Source organism: Columba livia, chromosome 9 (assembly GCF_036013475.1).
Source record: "Columba livia isolate bColLiv1 breed racing homer chromosome 9, bColLiv1.pat.W.v2, whole genome shotgun sequence".
NCBI lineage: Eukaryota > Metazoa > Chordata > Aves > Columbiformes > Columbidae > Columba > Columba livia.
In genome coordinates, this window is record NC_088610.1 from 24,146,846 (window position 1) to 24,165,303 (window position 18,458).

The 18,458-nt window shown below is 42.2% G+C and overlaps 1 protein-coding gene across 1 annotated transcript in view; it reads right to left on the reverse strand.

Annotated features, from left to right (window-relative positions):
• The window catches only part of ARHGEF4 (Rho guanine nucleotide exchange factor 4), a 202,503-nt gene that overhangs the window by 99,208 nt on the left and 84,837 nt on the right, over positions 1-18,458 (reverse strand). Inside the window, 3 exon segments of the mRNA XM_005509601.3 lie at positions 3,864-3,993; positions 9,852-10,178; positions 13,154-17,581. Coding sequence (XP_005509658.3) covers positions 3,864-3,993; positions 9,852-10,178; positions 13,154-17,581 — 4,885 coding nt within the window.

The window sequence follows — 18,458 nt, forward strand, 5'->3', positions numbered from 1 at the left end:
TCATTGGTTGGCATAACCAACACCAGCACTGTGCTGGAGCTCCTGGGTATCTCTGGTAGATATCTGATAGCAGGAAATTTAAGTATCTTGGGGTCTTTAAATCTGACAAGACAAAGGAAAACCACCAAAAAGATTCAGTCTGCATTTAAATGATGATTTTAAGTAATACAGGTTTAAGACCTGTTATGGCACAGCTACAAGCCTGATCTTGTAATGCAATAGTCAGAAATTTCTCTTTCTATAAGGATATGACAAACCCGGAAGGTTTATGGTCATACATGTGATCCTATCCAAACGTTTCACATATTCTCTGAGATGCAGCATGGTGGGGGGAAACATCTGGGAGAAGGTAACGAGGGCAGGCACAAGAATAGAAAAGTCACTTGCTGAGAAACACAGAAGGCAGTGACAATTACCCATGTCTGCCTGTCACTGTGTCACCTTGTGATTTTCTCCTGAAAAGTCCCTGTGGAAAAGCTCCGAGATGGCAGCACCTCCCCAGAGAGTTCCCTCTGCTCTAAACCTGTGGGCTAGTAGCTCCCACACCCAGAACTGCTCACCTCCCAGCTTCAGCCCAGTCACAGCTACATTCTCACAGCTGCCTTCACCGTCCATCAAACAGCTTCCCAGTGACATCCCTGATTTTAGGCAATGTCTTCAGGTCACAAACAACATATATCAGACTCAGGAGAGGGATGGGGAAGAAAAAGATGAGTAAGATAGCGTAAAGACAAACATGCTGGCCCAGGGTTTTAACCCAAAGACTTGTTATCCTACCACTGTTCTCTCTAGTACATTCTAGGCCATTCCCTCTCACCCCTTTCCTGGGATGACTCCTGGGTCCAAATAGTCTCTCAAGAACTCCAGAATCTGCCAAAAAGCAGAAAAGCATTCCCATATGTACATTAGGAAGTGACTTGTTTCCTATGTTGGTCTTCTACTCTAGCTCAGCCTACCCGAACACTGCAGTAAACCAGGCAGTAAGGACAGATACATACTGCGAGGTACCAATGAAGAGATGGGCATAACCAGACATATAAAAGGGAAAGACACTTTATGTTCATCAATACTACCTGCCAAAAAGTGTGTGGCAGACAAGGAGGTCTTTCCAAAGTGTTCAGACATTCCTGATGTTTGATGAGGACAATTAACTTTGCTAACCTCAGGGGTATGTGTGTGCACATGTGTGTTGGAGGGGGTATCCAACCTCTATATTTTCCTGAGAAGGCTGAAGACTCATTCAGTCTTCACTGAATATAGAGATTGGCACCACCTCAGCTGTTCTTTATTTCACAGATGTTAGAGCCATCTACTGGTTCCTTACAGTTTTCTCAAATGGTGGCTCTGGACAGAGGAGGTGACAGCAGGACAGTCTGCAAAACTTGACCAGTGACCAAGAGCACCACTGTATACCTGATCTCAACTGCTGGGATACCCAAAGGACACATTTGAACCTGCCTCATTTTTCCCAGCATGACATAAAGGCATAAAAAACAATGTCTCAGTGCCCTAGTGACAGTGACTGGTCAGAGAAAGCCAATGAGCACAGCAGATACAGCATTAACATTAAGCTCTTCTCCAGTACTCGTGGTTATGTTCTAGTTGGGAACACATAGCCTCACCTAAAATAGTAGGTTTGCGCCCAGCTAAGCTCGTCCTCAGGTAGCAGGTAAGTAGATGTGCTTGGCACCTTTTGGGCTGGGATCATAACAACCACCTTTTCATACCCAAAGAACTAGCAAGGGCTCCGAAATACCCCACCTCCCACAGTTGCTGCAGCATTCCCTGCTGGCCCCTGTGGCCAGCGCAGACTTTGGGAGTGAGAATTTTATCCATATTTTCAACACGGAATGATACAGTACTGATGCACAGTACTTTCATATCCAGTGTTTTTTATGGCTAAAACACAGGCTAGGATTATTAATACAAGTAGTTACAGCTTTAGAGTTAGGAACCTCAAAATTAAACTGATTCATTGTTTAATTTTATATTTATTTTAAACAACTACAGCTCTGTCAAAAGCAGCAGGTATCATAACAAAGCTGTGCAAGAGTCAAGGAGAACATTCTGCTGCGCTACTGCTGCCTCAAGGACATTCCCAATTCTAAAACTGATCCAAGAGCTTGAGAGTATTGCTTCAGTAATTTGCAGTATTCTTCCCAGCTAAACCTTACTACAGGAAGGACACGTGCACACATGCATCACCCCCAAAATGGTTCATACAAAGGCCACAAGCAGCAGCTAATAGGGATGGCTGTGGCAGCGGCATTACAGCTCTTCCTCTGTTCATCAGGTTTATTTCCTCTGAACTAGCATAGTTTTTGGTAGGAGAAAAAGGGTTCTGCTGCATTTCATTTGTTTTGCTACATTTACACAGAAATTCTTGAGGTTGGGGCTTAGGTCATAGTTTGAAATTCACTTGTATCTACCTCAGGAATACTGTGTGAATCATAGATTCTGGTTTCATGTCCCATTTCTAGATAGCAGATAAACACTCACAGCGCTACCAGCTGGTCAGTCTACATTTACTCTCCCTATTCACCCTCCAAAATTCATTTATATTTTCTAACTCCCTCAGGTCCCAGTTGGGAACTATCACGAAATTTGTATCAGCTGTGACTCAGAATTTACTCCTATGACAATGGCACTTAGGGATTTCAGCTAATGGCAGAGAAGCATAGACAACTTGACAATGATGGGTTTCCACCTGGGATTTCCAAGAAGTAAAGCTGCAGTTCTTTTAATTCAGCCAGGGAGTTGGTCCTAAGTGTTAGGACAACACCAGATGCTTGTGACAGCAAGTGATCAAAGCCTTCAGTGCTGAGAGAGCAGAGGCAGGGCTCTTGACACCATGATAATAAGCAGTTTGTTTTCTTATTTTCAGATGAAACCTCATGGCTCTGTGCATAAGTTGGTATAAAGTGTCAGAAAGTAAACCAGTTTTGCTTGACAAAATGTTATGACCATTCAACTCCGATGTAATTAGCAAAATGTTATGGTCCCTTAACTAGGTAATTCCAGCAGCATTTAATTGATGGTACAAAGAGACTTTCTGGGGCAGAAATAGCAGCTTACCCCCCAACAGTGGCTGGCTTTTCCCAGCTAGATTCCTAACTATCAAACAACTCTTCTGTAGTCTGCTTTTCTCATCCCACCCCAAAGTGCTCTGATAGAGATATCTGCAGTGGCTGGGCAGGCACTGTCAGATGGAGAACTTAAAAACCTGGCAAAGATGTCTCACTGTTTAATCATCTGTGCAACTTAACATTTTAATTCTGAGAAAGTGTCAGTCATTGGAAATGAAGCAGACGTGATACTTTATGCACACTCCTAATGAAAATACAGCATACTTGTTCTTTAAGATGATTTATTTTAAGTACAGGAAACTTCTACCTCTAGAGGCTCGTTTAGTTGCTTTAGTGCCTAATTAGCAACTTGAGAGGAAACTCATCATACCTACCGTAGTGCTCTCCAGCAAACACAAGACAGAGAGTCTGTTTCATCTGCAGAAACCTAAATCAAGAGTGTGTTCTATATATATATGACATCATCCTAGGTGAGACAGAGTTCTTGTGAGACAATGCTTCTACATCAAGCACACTGTCATTGCCACTAGTGACCTTTTCTTCCCTAAAAAGCTGCCCATTGCTTTTAAACAGAACCCTGGTTATTTACTCAGGGAGAAAATTCAACAGAATATGAAAAGCACATGGAAGAACCACCACTAAAGCAGATTTCTGTGCAGACATGAATGCAGCATTCCAAATAAATAGGTTAGAACGCTTATCACATAGTTTCCATACTCAATAAACCAGAGCTTAATTCTCTCAAAACTGATTCCCAACTAAGACTAGAATACAGACCAGGAGAGGAGATGCGCCTCTTCCAGCCCACGCAGTCTAAGCCCGTCGGAGTGCTCCGGGAAAATGGATGCATTTTCAGTGGCAGGATGTCCAAGGCAACAGCAGACATGATGGATGGACTTATTCCAGCCTGCAACAACAGAGGGAAAACAAAGACAACAAACATTAAACTCAGATGCCCTGGAGGACAAAATACAGCATTCTTCACGGAGCACCTCTTTCCATCTCTGATGCCTGCTTGTCTAAGGAAGTAGTACATTAGTAGACACACGTAGACAATTATGGATAGAGAGGTTAGAAAAGAGTGAGAAGGCATGGAAAACTGCAAGGTACTAAGAACAGAAATGACCAAACAGGTACTGGACTCATTCTTCACACACTACTACACAAACCTACATTCACAGAAAGTTTCACTCTTTCCTAGGAAGTGTCTCTCATGGGAGGGTGAAGCAGATCATCCCAACAAGTCACGCCCTCAGCTGCAGAAGCATCCTACAACTGTATGGCTAAAAACTGCTATTCTGGTATTTAACATGTAAATAAAGCTTTTCCTTTCAGAGATGTATTGGCACCAGTCCCCAGCCATGTACCATGTAGATACCACAAAATTCTTCTCTTCAGTTAGAGGTACAAATAGGATCTCTCGCTCCTTCCTCTACCTGTCTGATGGATTTTACAAAACTTACAGAGCTTTATGAAACTTTGAAAACTTTATACCATGGTCAGATCTCACTGAATTAATAAATTTTGCTGGTTTAAGGAAGAAAAACATATAAATATATACACACAACTCATTGCCTCAAACGCCTCAGTAAATCAGGCTTAAAATTAAAAAAATACAAGATTTTTTGTCTATTTAAGAAGCCACACAAACATACAAACCACTGTCATAAAGATACACCATCCACCCACAGAATAACCCACTCTCTCATGCAGACCTTCACTTCAAGTTTAAAAAAAGAAAAAAAAAATCAACAAAATCCAAAATGTAAACAAGGTTGTTCTCAGTCTCTGTGTCAAAACCAATATTTTCTGCCAATCTTGCCACATTAAGAAACCTTTAATGTTCTCTGTCTCCTCTCATCCACCCTGAAACAGAAATAATGTCTGTTTAATGTATGGAAACAGGACTAATATTTCCACACCACTTCAGGATGGAATCACAAGATACTGGGCAAGATACTACACACAGCCTGTTCCAGTGCCCAACAACCCTTTCTGGGAAGAATTTTTTCCTAATATCCAATCTGAACCTCCCCTGGCACAACTTGAGGCCATTTTCTCTTGTCCTATCACTTGCTACTTGGGAGAAGAGACCAACCCCCTCCATGCTACAACCTCCTTTCAGGTAGTTGCAGAGAGTGGGAAGGTCTCCCCTCAGCCCCCTTTTCTCCAGCCCCAGCTCCCTCAGCCCCTCCCCATCATACTTGTGCTCCAGGCCCCTCACCAGCTTTGTCGCCTCGTCCTTTGTCACCTCCTTTGTCGCCTCCCAGTTACAACATACTCATCCTTCACTGAATCAAGAATTCAGGCTATCAAGGTGCAGTAGTTTATTTAGGATCTTTCCTTCGCCCTATCAGCCCACACTATGTCCCACAAGCACAAATGCTGCTTCTAGCCTTGATGCTGAAGCTTCTTCCTTAGCAGACAGCAATTAGTCAAAACATCCTTCCAAATCAAAACAGCAAACTAAGCCCCCTGAATAGCCACATGCTGCTGCTCTGTACCTGGCTTGCTTTAATCTTCCTGGTCTAACTTTCCTTAAACAAAGAGAACACAGCCAATAGTTTGGCACAAAGCATCACCTCCCGAGGGACAGCATGAACCCTGTTCAAATTAACCTGAGCAGTGTCTGTCTAGAAAAGTCACAACAAAGCCCCAGTGGGAGCACATGCTCTTCCAGTGACAATGAAATCAAGCAGAACAGGCAACTCACTGAGCTACAGCTCTGAAAATGCCAAGGGTAAAGTCTAGGTTATTTACATGAAAGGTGATGGAAAGCATTAGTGTCCTGCGTGAGACTAGGAAGCAGAATACTGCCTTAGGGCTGTTACCATAAAAACTGCAGGCTTCATTCCTGCTAATCTCCAGGAAATCACAGCAAATTTCAGGTACAGGCACCACTTGGTTGCTCCAGCAGGGGAGCCAGGCCTGCACCACCCAAAGTCAGGAGAAGAAACATTTTCAGATATGTTGGTAATATGTGGGCAGGGTTTTCCCCAACCTACAGGGAAGGGAGGTGAAATGAGCAACCAGGGCACAGTAAAGACCCTTTCTTCTCCATTTTCTGATACAGGTTGAAGTGGGTTATGTCTGTGCTCTTACATACACCAGTTCAGTCCCGAGAGACATTTACCCCTGTTGTGTGTCTGTGCCTTGTCAGGTAAACAGGGGGAAAATTATCTCATTCAATCCCCTCTCCAAAGTGTGTTCATTACACTCTTCAAGTGTATCTGAGGTGCCCACAGTGCTCATAACCATTGTAGCTCACAGCAAAACTTAATTTTTTCTTATTACAGATGGGGTAAAAAACAGATTTCCAAGAGTCACATTCAGGACAATAAGCTAAAGATCTATTTTTCACTGCTTCTCATTTCTGTTCCAAAATAGAACAGAGAGCTTTTTCTACACCATACCCCCTCTGGGTATAGTCCTCTGATGGGCCTTTCAGGAATCTCTCTAATTTGGCAGTACAGAAACTGTGCTCTAACAAATGTCCATAGAAGCTGTGTTTGTGTTTCTGTTGCTGTGCATTGGAGAGGCATAACGTTTAACAGTCAGGTTTAAACTTTTTGTCAAAATAGGAAAGAGCACAACATGAGTAGATAGGTAGTTCATAGACATCACTAAAACAATTTTTGCAAAAATAGTTCTCAAAACAGAGCCCACTGCCGTTACGCATATCAGTGTTTTGGGGCATTGTGTCTGCTCCAGCTAGGGAATTTATATCATATTAAAAATAAGTAAGAGGACCCCAAGCTATACCACAAAACCCATCACCATGCAAAGTGCAAAGCCTATGGCCAAGCAAAAGGAAACAGATTCATCCACAGCCCTGTGAGTTTCTGTTCTTCCACTTTTGGGGGGGCTTCCTGCAGAGGCTTGCCAGGACCAGTTAAATGTTAACACTTTAAGGTACAAGATCAGAAGCTGCTCAGCTTGTTACTGGTAGCATTTCATTATAAGGGACAGCTGGGTCAAGCTTTGAGTTTGACTCTAGGGATTTACACAGGCTGTTCCCATTTAAAGTAGATGAACAGCTTACCAGACCCAAGCAAAACAAAGACCAGTATATAGAATTGCTTAGGACTAGTATTTCAAGTAGTTATTTTTTTAATTTAAAAGTAGTTTCTTGACTTCCCACCTCCTTCTGAATCCCAGCCTTCAGAATAGCTTACTGCCACCCAATTCATTTGTGTATGTTGATCTGAATGGTAACGCTAGTACCACAAATCAGCACTTAAAAAATCAAGAACTGGTTTTCTATTCCTCCCTGGTGTGACCTGTTAAGTTGTTTTCACAATACTGCAGCATTACATCACCTTGTATGCTGACCTGATCTTGACTTAACACAATACAACTTGTTATAACTGAAGCCACACATCCTAAGGCAGACGTGTGTCACAAAACATCAGAATTGTAATTTCAAATCTCTAAAGCCCCATACAGTTGCTTTGTTCCAGTCACAACACCACAACAGACAATGAACATCTTACAAAGCTTCTATTGTGATAATTTATTTCTTCTTTTAAATAAAGGATGTAGCATCCTTCTAAAACTGCCCTCAAACACTGCAGATTGTGACAGCACTCCCACCACATTTGGGTATATAAATGAGCCAGCATTAATACAGGAATAGAGCATTACAAAGACAGAATGAAACACAACAGAAAAAAAAGAAACTATGTGATGACTATTACAAAAAAATATAGGCCAAGAAACACAGTTGTATGGGTACACGGGAAACAGCCCTTCAATCCCAGCAGTTCTCCCAATAAAACTCAGTATAGTGCCCTCTTATCCTGCCCACAAAAAGTGCCAATAACCTACACAACACACTTAAGCCAACGGAAACAGTAAAAAACAAATCTACCTATGAGCTACTAAATATCTTCTACTCACCTCTGCTACCCAAAGTAAAATGAACCAGAAAACTAAGGCCTCCTAATATTAAGTGAGAGGACTTCAATGGGCCCAAGGGCAGGTGCGATTCCTTACACAGCTGATCACAATCTAGGGCTAAGTTTGCACCAGAAAAGAAAGGGTGGAAATGCTTAAAGGAGAATCTGTTTTCTAGCAGCATCAAGATGTGTGGTCAATCAGCAAAACAGGCAGCACTCAAGCTGTGTAGTCTGATGGCTCTAGGGGAAGCGATGGAGGTAACTGGTCGCTCCTCTTCGAGAGCACTAATGGTCTCGGTGCTGGCTAACACACCCTGCAGCAGGGGCCATGTTTCCATCACTAGCCATGCTTGACACGAAATTATAAGAACTATTTTTAGTATGTTTTACTGGCTTCTGTTTCTCACAGACCCTGTGTAAGACAGAGATTCATTTTCCCTAGCTTGTTTCATGCCTTTACAGCGATGCACACTCAGAACTCTTAACAAGATGGAAAAGTAACACAACTCATTACTCATTGCCTTCAACACACAGGTAGTAGTGGGGCTGAGCCAAGGAAGCATTCTCACTGAGCTGACAGTCGGCAACACATCACAAAATCATACCCAGCACTCATCCAAGCATCAACTGGCAACGTTTTGTTTAGAAGAGCCCTACGAATACAAAATAGCACAGATTTTTAGCCCCTTTTCTTGAGGGAGGGAGAAGAGCAGGCAGTTTTTCAGAAACGCTGTTTCTGGAATTGGCTGGGCTCTCTCCCAGGTGTCCGCCAGCTCGGATAGGAGGCTCTCTCAGGCAGACAGGTAGGAGGCAGCAGGTTTACTCTCAGCAAACCACGGTGGACAAGCTGAGCTGTGTCACATGAATGTTCCCCCCCTCACCATCCACAGAACTATTCATCTGCATAAACCCAAGCGCATGTTGAAGTGGTGACAGGACCAGGCCCTCAGCTCCCCTCAAACATTGTCGTTTTGATGCAAAAGCAACCAGAAACAGGCAACCAGGACAACAGAGAGAAAGGGAAACAAACACTGATAACATACCAAAACAGAAAACCCTGAGGAAAGCTTTTATTGGAATATCTGCTGCTTGATTTCAAGCTCACTCAGAAGCTTCCTCCATATTTTCATGAGATGCTGCCATGGAGTGTCTCTCTATCTCACGTCCTTTTTCCTCAGAAGTTCTTTTTATGTGTGAAGGCTAAATTTGGCCCTTAGATACAAATTTGTGGTGCTCCCTGAAGGGAACAGACCTTATCTCTGGATCCAAGAATAACAGATGCCAGCAGTGTGAGTCACAACAGCCACAAAGTTTGCCACAAACAATCATAATGCTGACCTAAGTGTCTCCCCCAGTGGAGGGAATACTCGTAGCTAAAACTCCCATGGCAATGTTCTCTCCAGCATTTCACAGCAGAAATTTGCCTCAGTTGGAAGGGTGAAGTTTGTCTCAGACAGAACAGAAATGTATATCAGAAGTCCCTTTTTAAAGTTATCCAGCAATGCCATGGGGCACAGAATGAGATTTCATCAGTTTAATTTATATTGATTTAAGGCAACTTTGATTTGTCCTGGCCTTCCTTATCTTTCAGCTTGCAGACCAACCTAATGCTGTCACATCCTATTGGCCAACATGGCACAGGGCTCACTTACATCAACTGAAAAACTCACCGTCTTTAGAGATCATCACTTCTGGACCAATTTAGTGTTTAATCAGCCTCCACAGACTACCAGGTCCAAAGAAAAGCGGACAGAACTGGTACCAGACAAAGTGCAAGGACAGGAATATGACGACAGTACAAAGAAGCAGCTGGAGCAGAGAGGAAGACAGTGCCAGAGAACGAGGAGGACGGTGCACGGTTTCTTACTTTTAACTGATCCTCTGGGAGGTGTTGCAATTGAATCCCTCTCTCTGGCTGTGTCTCCTTCTCTAGCTTCCTTTTTTGGTTCCTCTCCATCCAAACATCATCGAAGCTGAAGCACTTATAGAGGGGTTTAGGTCTCTTCCTTCTCCTCTCTGGAATCTCCTTGGATTTTTCATCTGGAGCAAGGAAGGTGAGCCTCCAGGCTTTGCTCTCAAGGGTGGAGATAGGGTGTGGGGATGGTGGAACCTCGGGGAGCCTTCGTTTGCGATGAGGAAGCCATTTCTCATTTGGCCTCTTTTCAGGTGGTGTTTGACATTGCTGTTTAGACTCCTGTTTCACAAACAGCAGGTGAAAACACAGGGTTTGTTGGCTGGAAATTTTGTTTGCTTCAGGTCAGGTTGAACAGAAGATGGTAAAGCTCAGTTATCCAGCCCCAGAAGTATTCAGAAGAAAACACTTTCCCAAGAGCACTGCCTGGCCGAAACCAGCCTGCCTACTCAGCCTACTCCATAGGCTTAGGGATACTCCAGCCCAAAGCAGCAGCTCTGCTGTCCTTTTAAAGTGTAATAGACACTCCCTCTGCACAGGACAATGCCCTTTTCACCCTCATTCTAGATGGCTTATTACAATAACATTACTACTGGGATTTAGGTCACTCTGTCTGTATAATATTATTTACAAAGACAGACAGTGTCTCTGAAAATAGAATAATGACCAGTCTTGTCTGTCTGTGCTTTTCAACTGTACTTCAGTTACACAATGTGAAAAGGCTTCCTAGATGCCTGCAGGTCTGATATATTGAGCTCTGTGCTTCCTGATGTGCTCTTTGTGCTATCCATTTTATTTCCTTGATGTTAGGCTGAAAGTGAGGAATTACACAGCTTTGCACTTCACTCTCATTTGCTTTTAACGAGTGGTTGCACAAAATTACAGCTTTTATACAGGAACAACTTAAAATTAAGCATGTCCTGAGGCATCTAACTACCACTCCAGGTAGCAGCAGTGTTAGAATCAATAATATTTAAGGTGAGAGACAACAATATTGAGGAATGAATCATCTCAGGAGTCTCTTTTCATTCCAAGAAAATGCTGTGTCCCGACAACAGGATCTCTCCAGTTTCTCACTGTTCATTTGAAGAACCCAAATACAACCACCTTGAAACTACTGCAGGCACTTCTATCTACCCTCAATTAACCAACACTCCCAGATCAATTATTCTTTGCCGGTGGCGAGAGATGCCGCCGTCTAGAAACATTCCTTATCTACTAGATGCTACACAGAAAGGAAAGCGTGTCCTGCTGGTATTCGGTTCCTAACCCCATCATATGGGAGAGGAGGAAGGATGAGAACTTGCACAGACATGGGACATACTAGGACAGCTGGCTCTTGCTTGCTGGGTAACACAATTATGTAAGTAAAATCATGCCACAAACAGACTAATTAAATATTTCCTGAAGGCCCTGCCACATTGGCAAACTGGTAACTGCTCTGTCTTGCTGGTTTCAGCATAAAATCTTTGTCCTGGATATAACCTGGAGAATGTTAATCATTGCAGGTAACAAAAGAGGGGCTGCTCTGTGCTCCATCTCGCAGGGTCACTTACCAGTGTGGCAGCCAGAGGCATCAGGGACAAGCTGATCCATTTGGTACACTTTGGTACAGCACTATAGCACAGAAAAAGCTGAATAAAAGGTACCTGTCTGGGGCTTGGGGGATATATACATATCCCTGTAGTGGAGGGGACACTGAGAAGTGAGCTCAAGAAACTTCACAATTATGCATTTGTTTTGCAATAGTGTCTTTACTGATGTGGAACAGAAAGAGACTACTTCAAATCCACTGTTACACTTAATTTTATGAACTTTTTACTCAGCAACAAACAGAAGACTGTCTTTAGTGTTTAGATACTAATTACGTTGGAAAGACTTAACAGTGCAAACATACTTTGCCCAACATCTCTGCTCTATTTTCAGAGATTCTTGAAAAAACAACTTCACTTACAAAACCCATGATGCAGTTCTACTTCATTCCAGAATGTCATGAAAATGGAAATAAAAGCCCCATCTGCTTTAATAGATGAGATGTTGTGTCCTGAAAACTGAGGCATTTGCATTAACTTCCAGGCTCCAGCTGGATTTATCCAATTTCAGATATCATACTCTGCAGCCTCCAGAAGAACTGGGAAAATCCAACTGGTTTTATATGTCCTAGATACCATTTAAGGTTTTCATGGTTTTCTTCAAATTATTTAATCTAGCAATTAAGTAATTATTTATTTGCTCCTAATGGTTATATTATAGGATGTGGTCTTGCCTATGCAAGGCTTGACACATGCTTCATCTCTCCACTCTTTTCTACATGCTCTTTTGGGTTGTCATTTACAGGTCAACAATTTTATTCATCCTCTGAGAGGCTTCCTCTGTTGACTGTGTGTATAGTCCAAGTATCTTGCATTTTCCCAGGCTGGTGTAACACTGCAGCCTCTTGTTTGGAGACCATGTGGTCTCCAGTATTAAGTTCGTAAGTTAAGCTGATGCCCATGAAAACATAATATTCAGCAGTTGCAGTACTACAGCCCTCACTTCTCAAACTGCCACCTACACACTTCTTTAGATTCCAGACAGCATTAGCTGAAAAAACAAACCAATCAACCAAAAAACTTTCACTGGGAATTGATGAGGAGAGGTTGAGGGAACTGGGTTTCTTCAAGCTGATGAGGGCATTGTGGTTTTTTGTTTGTTTGCTGTAGAAAGGACAGAAAATGAATCCTAGTGGCAATCAAAGGGTAGTTATGGCAACTGCAAAAGATTCATGGTACTATAAGAGACAGTTATTTATTGTCTAAAGAAAAAGACTTTACTTCTTAAAAAGTGACTGCTAGCAATGGGAATTGATTTCTATGTTGCCTTTCACTTCAAGAAAGTTATGTACTATACACCAGTTACAAAGCTCAATTCTGCCTTATCTTCAGAAGGGAGAGACCCAGTTAAAAACTGGAGTTGAACACAAGATGATGTCTGTTTAATCTGTCTGAAACATATTCTGCATTAGCCCTGTTGTAATGACTCCATTCCTTTGTATTTTTTGTGGTAAATCCTCCCTTAAAGAGTGTATCAATTCATATAGTCTTGAACAGAAACAGAAAAATATTGTGCTACTTAGACAAAGAGAAATATTTATGCACTCACCTAACCAATGTGTTCACTAAGCCATTAAAGAGTTTCACTGGAATTCCTAAACCACATTAAAACAAAAGACTCTGCAAAGCAAACCACCATCTGATCATTCCCGGACAAGAACTCACCTCATCTCGGAGCATGTCACTAATGGAAGCAGCTGTGGTGAAGCTGATCTGGGACTGACTGCTTATGCCACTGTCATCCCTCTGGTATTCGTTGTCCAACGAGTGTACAGAAAGTAAGAGACTACCTCTGGGTTTCAGTGTTTTTGGTCTCTCAGGAGCTTCCAAACTGCTTTCAACTGCAGAGCTGTTCCCAAGAGAGATCATTGAAGTGGCACATATTCTTCCAGGATAACGGAAGCTCTTGGGTTGAGACGTGGATCGTGGACTCTGCGGTTTAGGACTCATGGGCCTACAAGGCATGTCTTTACCATCAGAATTTGAGAGCTGGGGACATGATGGACTTGACTGGCTAAATGACGACTGCAGGTCTGTGGGGCTAAATGGAGATTTCATCCAGTATTCCTCTAGAGAAGTATTTAAACAGTTGCTCAGAGCCTCCTGTTGTTCATCACAGTCTGAACTCTGTGAGTATCTGATGCCCAGGTCATGGGACTGTATTCGTTTTCTCCACACACCTGCAGGTGAGGAGACATCAACAGGTTCCACAGAGGTGTCCAAATAGTTGGTGTCTGTTGAGGAGACATTACCTGTTTCTGTTTTAAAAAATGTGTGCCCGCTGGAACTATCCTGTCGCTCTACTGAAGTTGTTCTCATTACATGGCCTCTAGTTGCACTCTCCTGTGTTGGTGATAAACTTGCTAAGACAGGCCTTCTTAGTCCGTCTGCCTCCTTGCTTTTTAGAAAAGCTTTCCAGGCGCTCTGGCGAAATCTAGCTTTCTCCTTTTCGTTTTTCAGCGATACTCTTGAGCTTTGCTCAGTATTTTCCTTTTCTGGAGATTTTGATTCAAATAAGCTTGATAGGGATTTGTGTGCCAAGGCCAGCCTTGTCTTGAACTTCTTACCATCAGGGGTTTTGTTTCTTTTGTATTCATTTTCAGGGAACGATTTTCTAACCCCAGAGTATTCCACAGGTTCACTGTCATTGTTTTCAGATGAACTAGAAATCTGTTGTTCAGCATATTTGACAGCAGCCAGTGTGGGAGAAGTTGAATTTGTATCTACATCTTCCATCAGGATCCGACCAGAGCCAGAAGCCTTCCTCAGGCTCATTCTGTTGAACAATCCTGTGGGTCTCTCATAGAATAAATCATCGTCATCAGAGTACTCAGAGGTGTAGCTTTCCTTCCTGTGGAAGGCTGAACCAGATGAACAACTTTTGAAAGACTGTAAACTTTCAGTGTCTTCATCCTCTTTCCCAGCACCCAGTTCTTCCATCTTTGCCTTGGTGCCAAAGAGGCTGCTACTTCCCTGATTTTCTGTTATGGCAGGCTTAGTTTTCCTGAAAGATGTCATTTTTGAGAATACTAAAAACCTGGAAGCTTTCCCATTATTCCCATTCTTTGTTGGTTTTTGCACAGCTTTATAGAGACTGCTGTGACCTCCTAGGATGTGGAATGAATTCTCATCCATTTCCTCGCTGTTAGTGCTGCAGGTACTTATGTTATCCAGGCCCAGCACGCAAGCGTCATGGATCTCCCTTTTCACAGAACAGTTCAAGTAATCAGACACATCTGGATTCTGTGTACTGTCTTTGCTAGGGCTTGCTGTGTCTTCTGCAGGAGAGCCCTCCTTTCCTTCACCAGGAGAAGGTTCTTCACAAATACCCATTTGTTCCATTGAATCATTACAGCCTTCAGTTCCTTGCCTGCCTGCTGCTTGTTCAGAGATGATGATGGGCCCTTGATGGTCAGCATCAGCCCCATCTCCCTGACACAAATCACTTACATTGCACCTTTCCAGTGTTACTGCACTACTTCTATCTAAGCCTTCCTCTCCGCCTTGATGAACTTTGAATTCCTCTTCCTTAGACACCTGGTCATCTCTTATTTCAGCCCATGACCTTCTGAGCTGTTCTCTCTCTATTTCAAATCCAGTCTTTGTTCTGCAAGGCTCTTTCTCAGAGATCATCACACCACTTCTGCTATGTGATTTAAAGACTGCTTCTTCACATTGATCTGCCTGACTTTCTGCAATAAGTGTATTATGGTCCAGTGGTACAGTAACACTCTCAAATTCCACTTTTGCACTTGTTACCATGGAATTACTATAGATTAACCCTGAAGATGAAACTGCATCTGTTTCTTCTCTCTTCTCTTGTGAAACTTCTGTTTTTTCTTCAGCTGTATCCCTCCCAGGGAGTACCTCTGCACCACCAGGAATGAGGTGGGTGGCCAGAATCTGTTCTTCACAGCTACAGCTTTCACTCAGAACTCTCTCCAGCTCATCATGAGCTTTGCTGACGGTATGAGGAGACATCAAGTCCTTGCTCACTGCATTTCTCAATGGTCCAGTTACCACTTCAGTAGGAAGGTTATAATTCAGTGTCTGGGACTGTAATCCTTTCTGCTCTACAGATACTATAATTAGGCCAGGCTTTAACTCTGGAAGAGTCATTAAATGCCTTCTCTGGCCTATATAGTTTGATCTGGGAGTCATTTCAACAGCAAAGACACTGTCTTCATCCTTTCCTGTAGGAGCAGGGTGTTCATTTGTTACTAGGTCAGAACGATTCCTTAAGGCACCAGTTTTGCAACCTGTACTTTGCTGCATTGACTCTTTGTGCTCTGCCTCAGTGCTGCTGCCACCTGGTTGCATTGTGGCTTCCAGGACTTTACAACCAAAGTCGAGGTTAGAAGAATCATCTACCCATCTTTTCCCTACCACGACCTTCATACCTGACAGTTCAGATTCAAGGCCACTACCCTTCAAACATTTCTGCTGTGTTCTACAAATGGAAACACAGTTTACAGCACAGTCACAATCTCTGTTTTCCACAACAGGAGGAAAAGCTACATGACTATCTGCTAAGTTCTCAGTGTCACCAATGCCAGGCTGAACATCAATATCACAAGTGAATCTGTCTGCTTCCAGGTCTCTTTCAGCTTTGTAGTGGTGACTTTTTATAAGTTCTTCAGCATTTCTGATCAGCGGCTCACAGTCCAAGGCAGATGAAGTCTCCTTTTGTTTGAGATTGCACACAAAAGCATCAGTCTGTGTAGAAGTTAAGATATCAGCACATGTATCTGCTGCTTCTGGGCTAAGGCCACACATCTCTGATTTATAGTGCAAATCATAATCAACGCACTGGGGAGAGCCTGCTGGCTGAGAAAGCTGACAGTCATTTGAGTCTATGTCAGTATTAAGAAGAGACCTTTCTACATCAAATTTGCCTTCTATTTTTATTGCTTTTTCATGGCTTACAGGTACCCTTCCTAAATTTTTCCAAGTGTATTCGAAATCCAGCCCTTGAAGATGTACTCTGGAACACGACCATCTAAATTTGTCTGTCAGATGAATACAGTTCCCTATGTATTCTGTCCTGCTTTGAGCACTGATATTTTCAGGTACGCTGTGCCATGTTTTACCTTCTGTAATCTCTGACCTCCTGAGTGGTGGCTGAGATTTTGGGTTGAAGCAGGTCTGGTAAAAGAATGACTCTGATGTCAACATGGTTTCTGTACCTTCATGTTTTATCGTTTTACCTGTAGTTTCCTCACTGTCAACTGAGTTTCTCTTGCTGCATTTTATACTGCACATAGAATCTAATTCACACTTATAGTCAGATGTCCCGGTGTCACTTTTACGGTTAGGTCCATCTGTTTCAAAACGAAGATTAGGCAAACTACAACTTGATGCTGCATCTGACTGGAAGGAAAATTTTTGTACCTCAGGAAAAACCAATGAACTTTCTGAGTTTGCTTTGAAACAAGCAATGCTTAATACTGCAGGATGTTCCTTCTGTCTTGTAACACCATCTTCTATGGGTATGAAGTTGGCACAAGACTGCACTTTACTGCTTTCAAACTCTGCTTTATTTTGCAATACTGCTACAAACTTTCTATGTATCTGTGATATAATGTCATCTTCACTGACTTGGTTCTCCGTGTTTGAAATATCACTAGTTAAAGTTAGCTCTTCATCATGCAATTCTTCACCTTCTGACTTCACAGATTGTATGCAAAATTCGGTTTTACTTGGTGTTGCTTTTATTTTGGAGGACACTTCTGACCACACCTGCTGGGTAAATTCTGGTTGCCTTGAGCACTTAAGTTCCTGAAGGGCTGTTTCTGCCTTTGCTTTAGGAAGACTACAGCACAGATTTTTTTTTTCAGTAAAAAGGCAGTTTGGATCCAAGCATGTTTCCCCAGTTATGTCACTAGAAACAGATTCTGTGTCTGATACACTCTCATAAGGCTCAGTTTTAACATCCGACAAAGACCCACTCTGATGTGACTGGGTCTCAAAATAATCTTCATCTGTTTCTTGGCTGGATCCACGTATCTCTAGCTCTATTGTGCTTGGGGTAGAAGAATTCAGATCATCTTCAAACTCTCCTTCACTGATGTAGTTTTCAGCTGGCTCTGGGGTCTGTGAATAAACAGAAAAGAATGATTTAGCTGTGATTTCCCACAGCAGCAGGGCAGCATGAATTATTATTAGAAAAGGGACTTCAGAACACAATTAATTTAATACACACTGATGTCTTTGGAAGTTCTACTTGATATTTTATTTATTAATGGACCTGAAGTCTTTCTCTTTTTTTGTTTCTTAATGTTTATTGATTAATATTTTTTTTCGTTTTAACATGTAATTATGCAGAGGCCAAAACTTGACTTTTGGCCATCTCTTTTGTGGCCAAGTACCAAGACACATTTCACATTAAAATAAATCAAATGGAAATTTTCCCTTGATAGTAGATCTAAAAACTCTAATGAATCCATCTTCAAATCTGAGGAGGAGGTGTGTGTGATAAACCTGAGAAGTAATTGTTACTGTCCAAATTATAGAAATGTGACATAAATATATGCAGAACAGTTTTGTACTTGAATATCTGGATACTACCCCTACGAAAGCCTGAACTAAAGGTGACAGAAGTCTTATACTAGGAGCACTACATATATCAGTTATCAGAGCACATCCAAGTCAGTGGCTGAGCAAAAAGGTCAAAACCACACTGTCAATATTAGGAAATGTCTTTGTCCCAGGAAGCCGCCCTGGGAGAGCCTTAGTCTTCTTTTCTTTAACCATCTGGCTGTTTCTCAAGTTTAAAGCAGAAAATGAAATCACAGAAAGCTTTCCTGATGTAAAAATAGTACTTGCCATCTGTCAGCTTCAGGTACAGCAATTGTCAGAAGTTCTGCAAAGGTACTCAACAAAGATATTTAGCTGATTCCAGCCTCAGTCCATTAATATATATTGAATGAGAAGCTATACAAATATAAATGGCAGACTTTAACCCTAATGC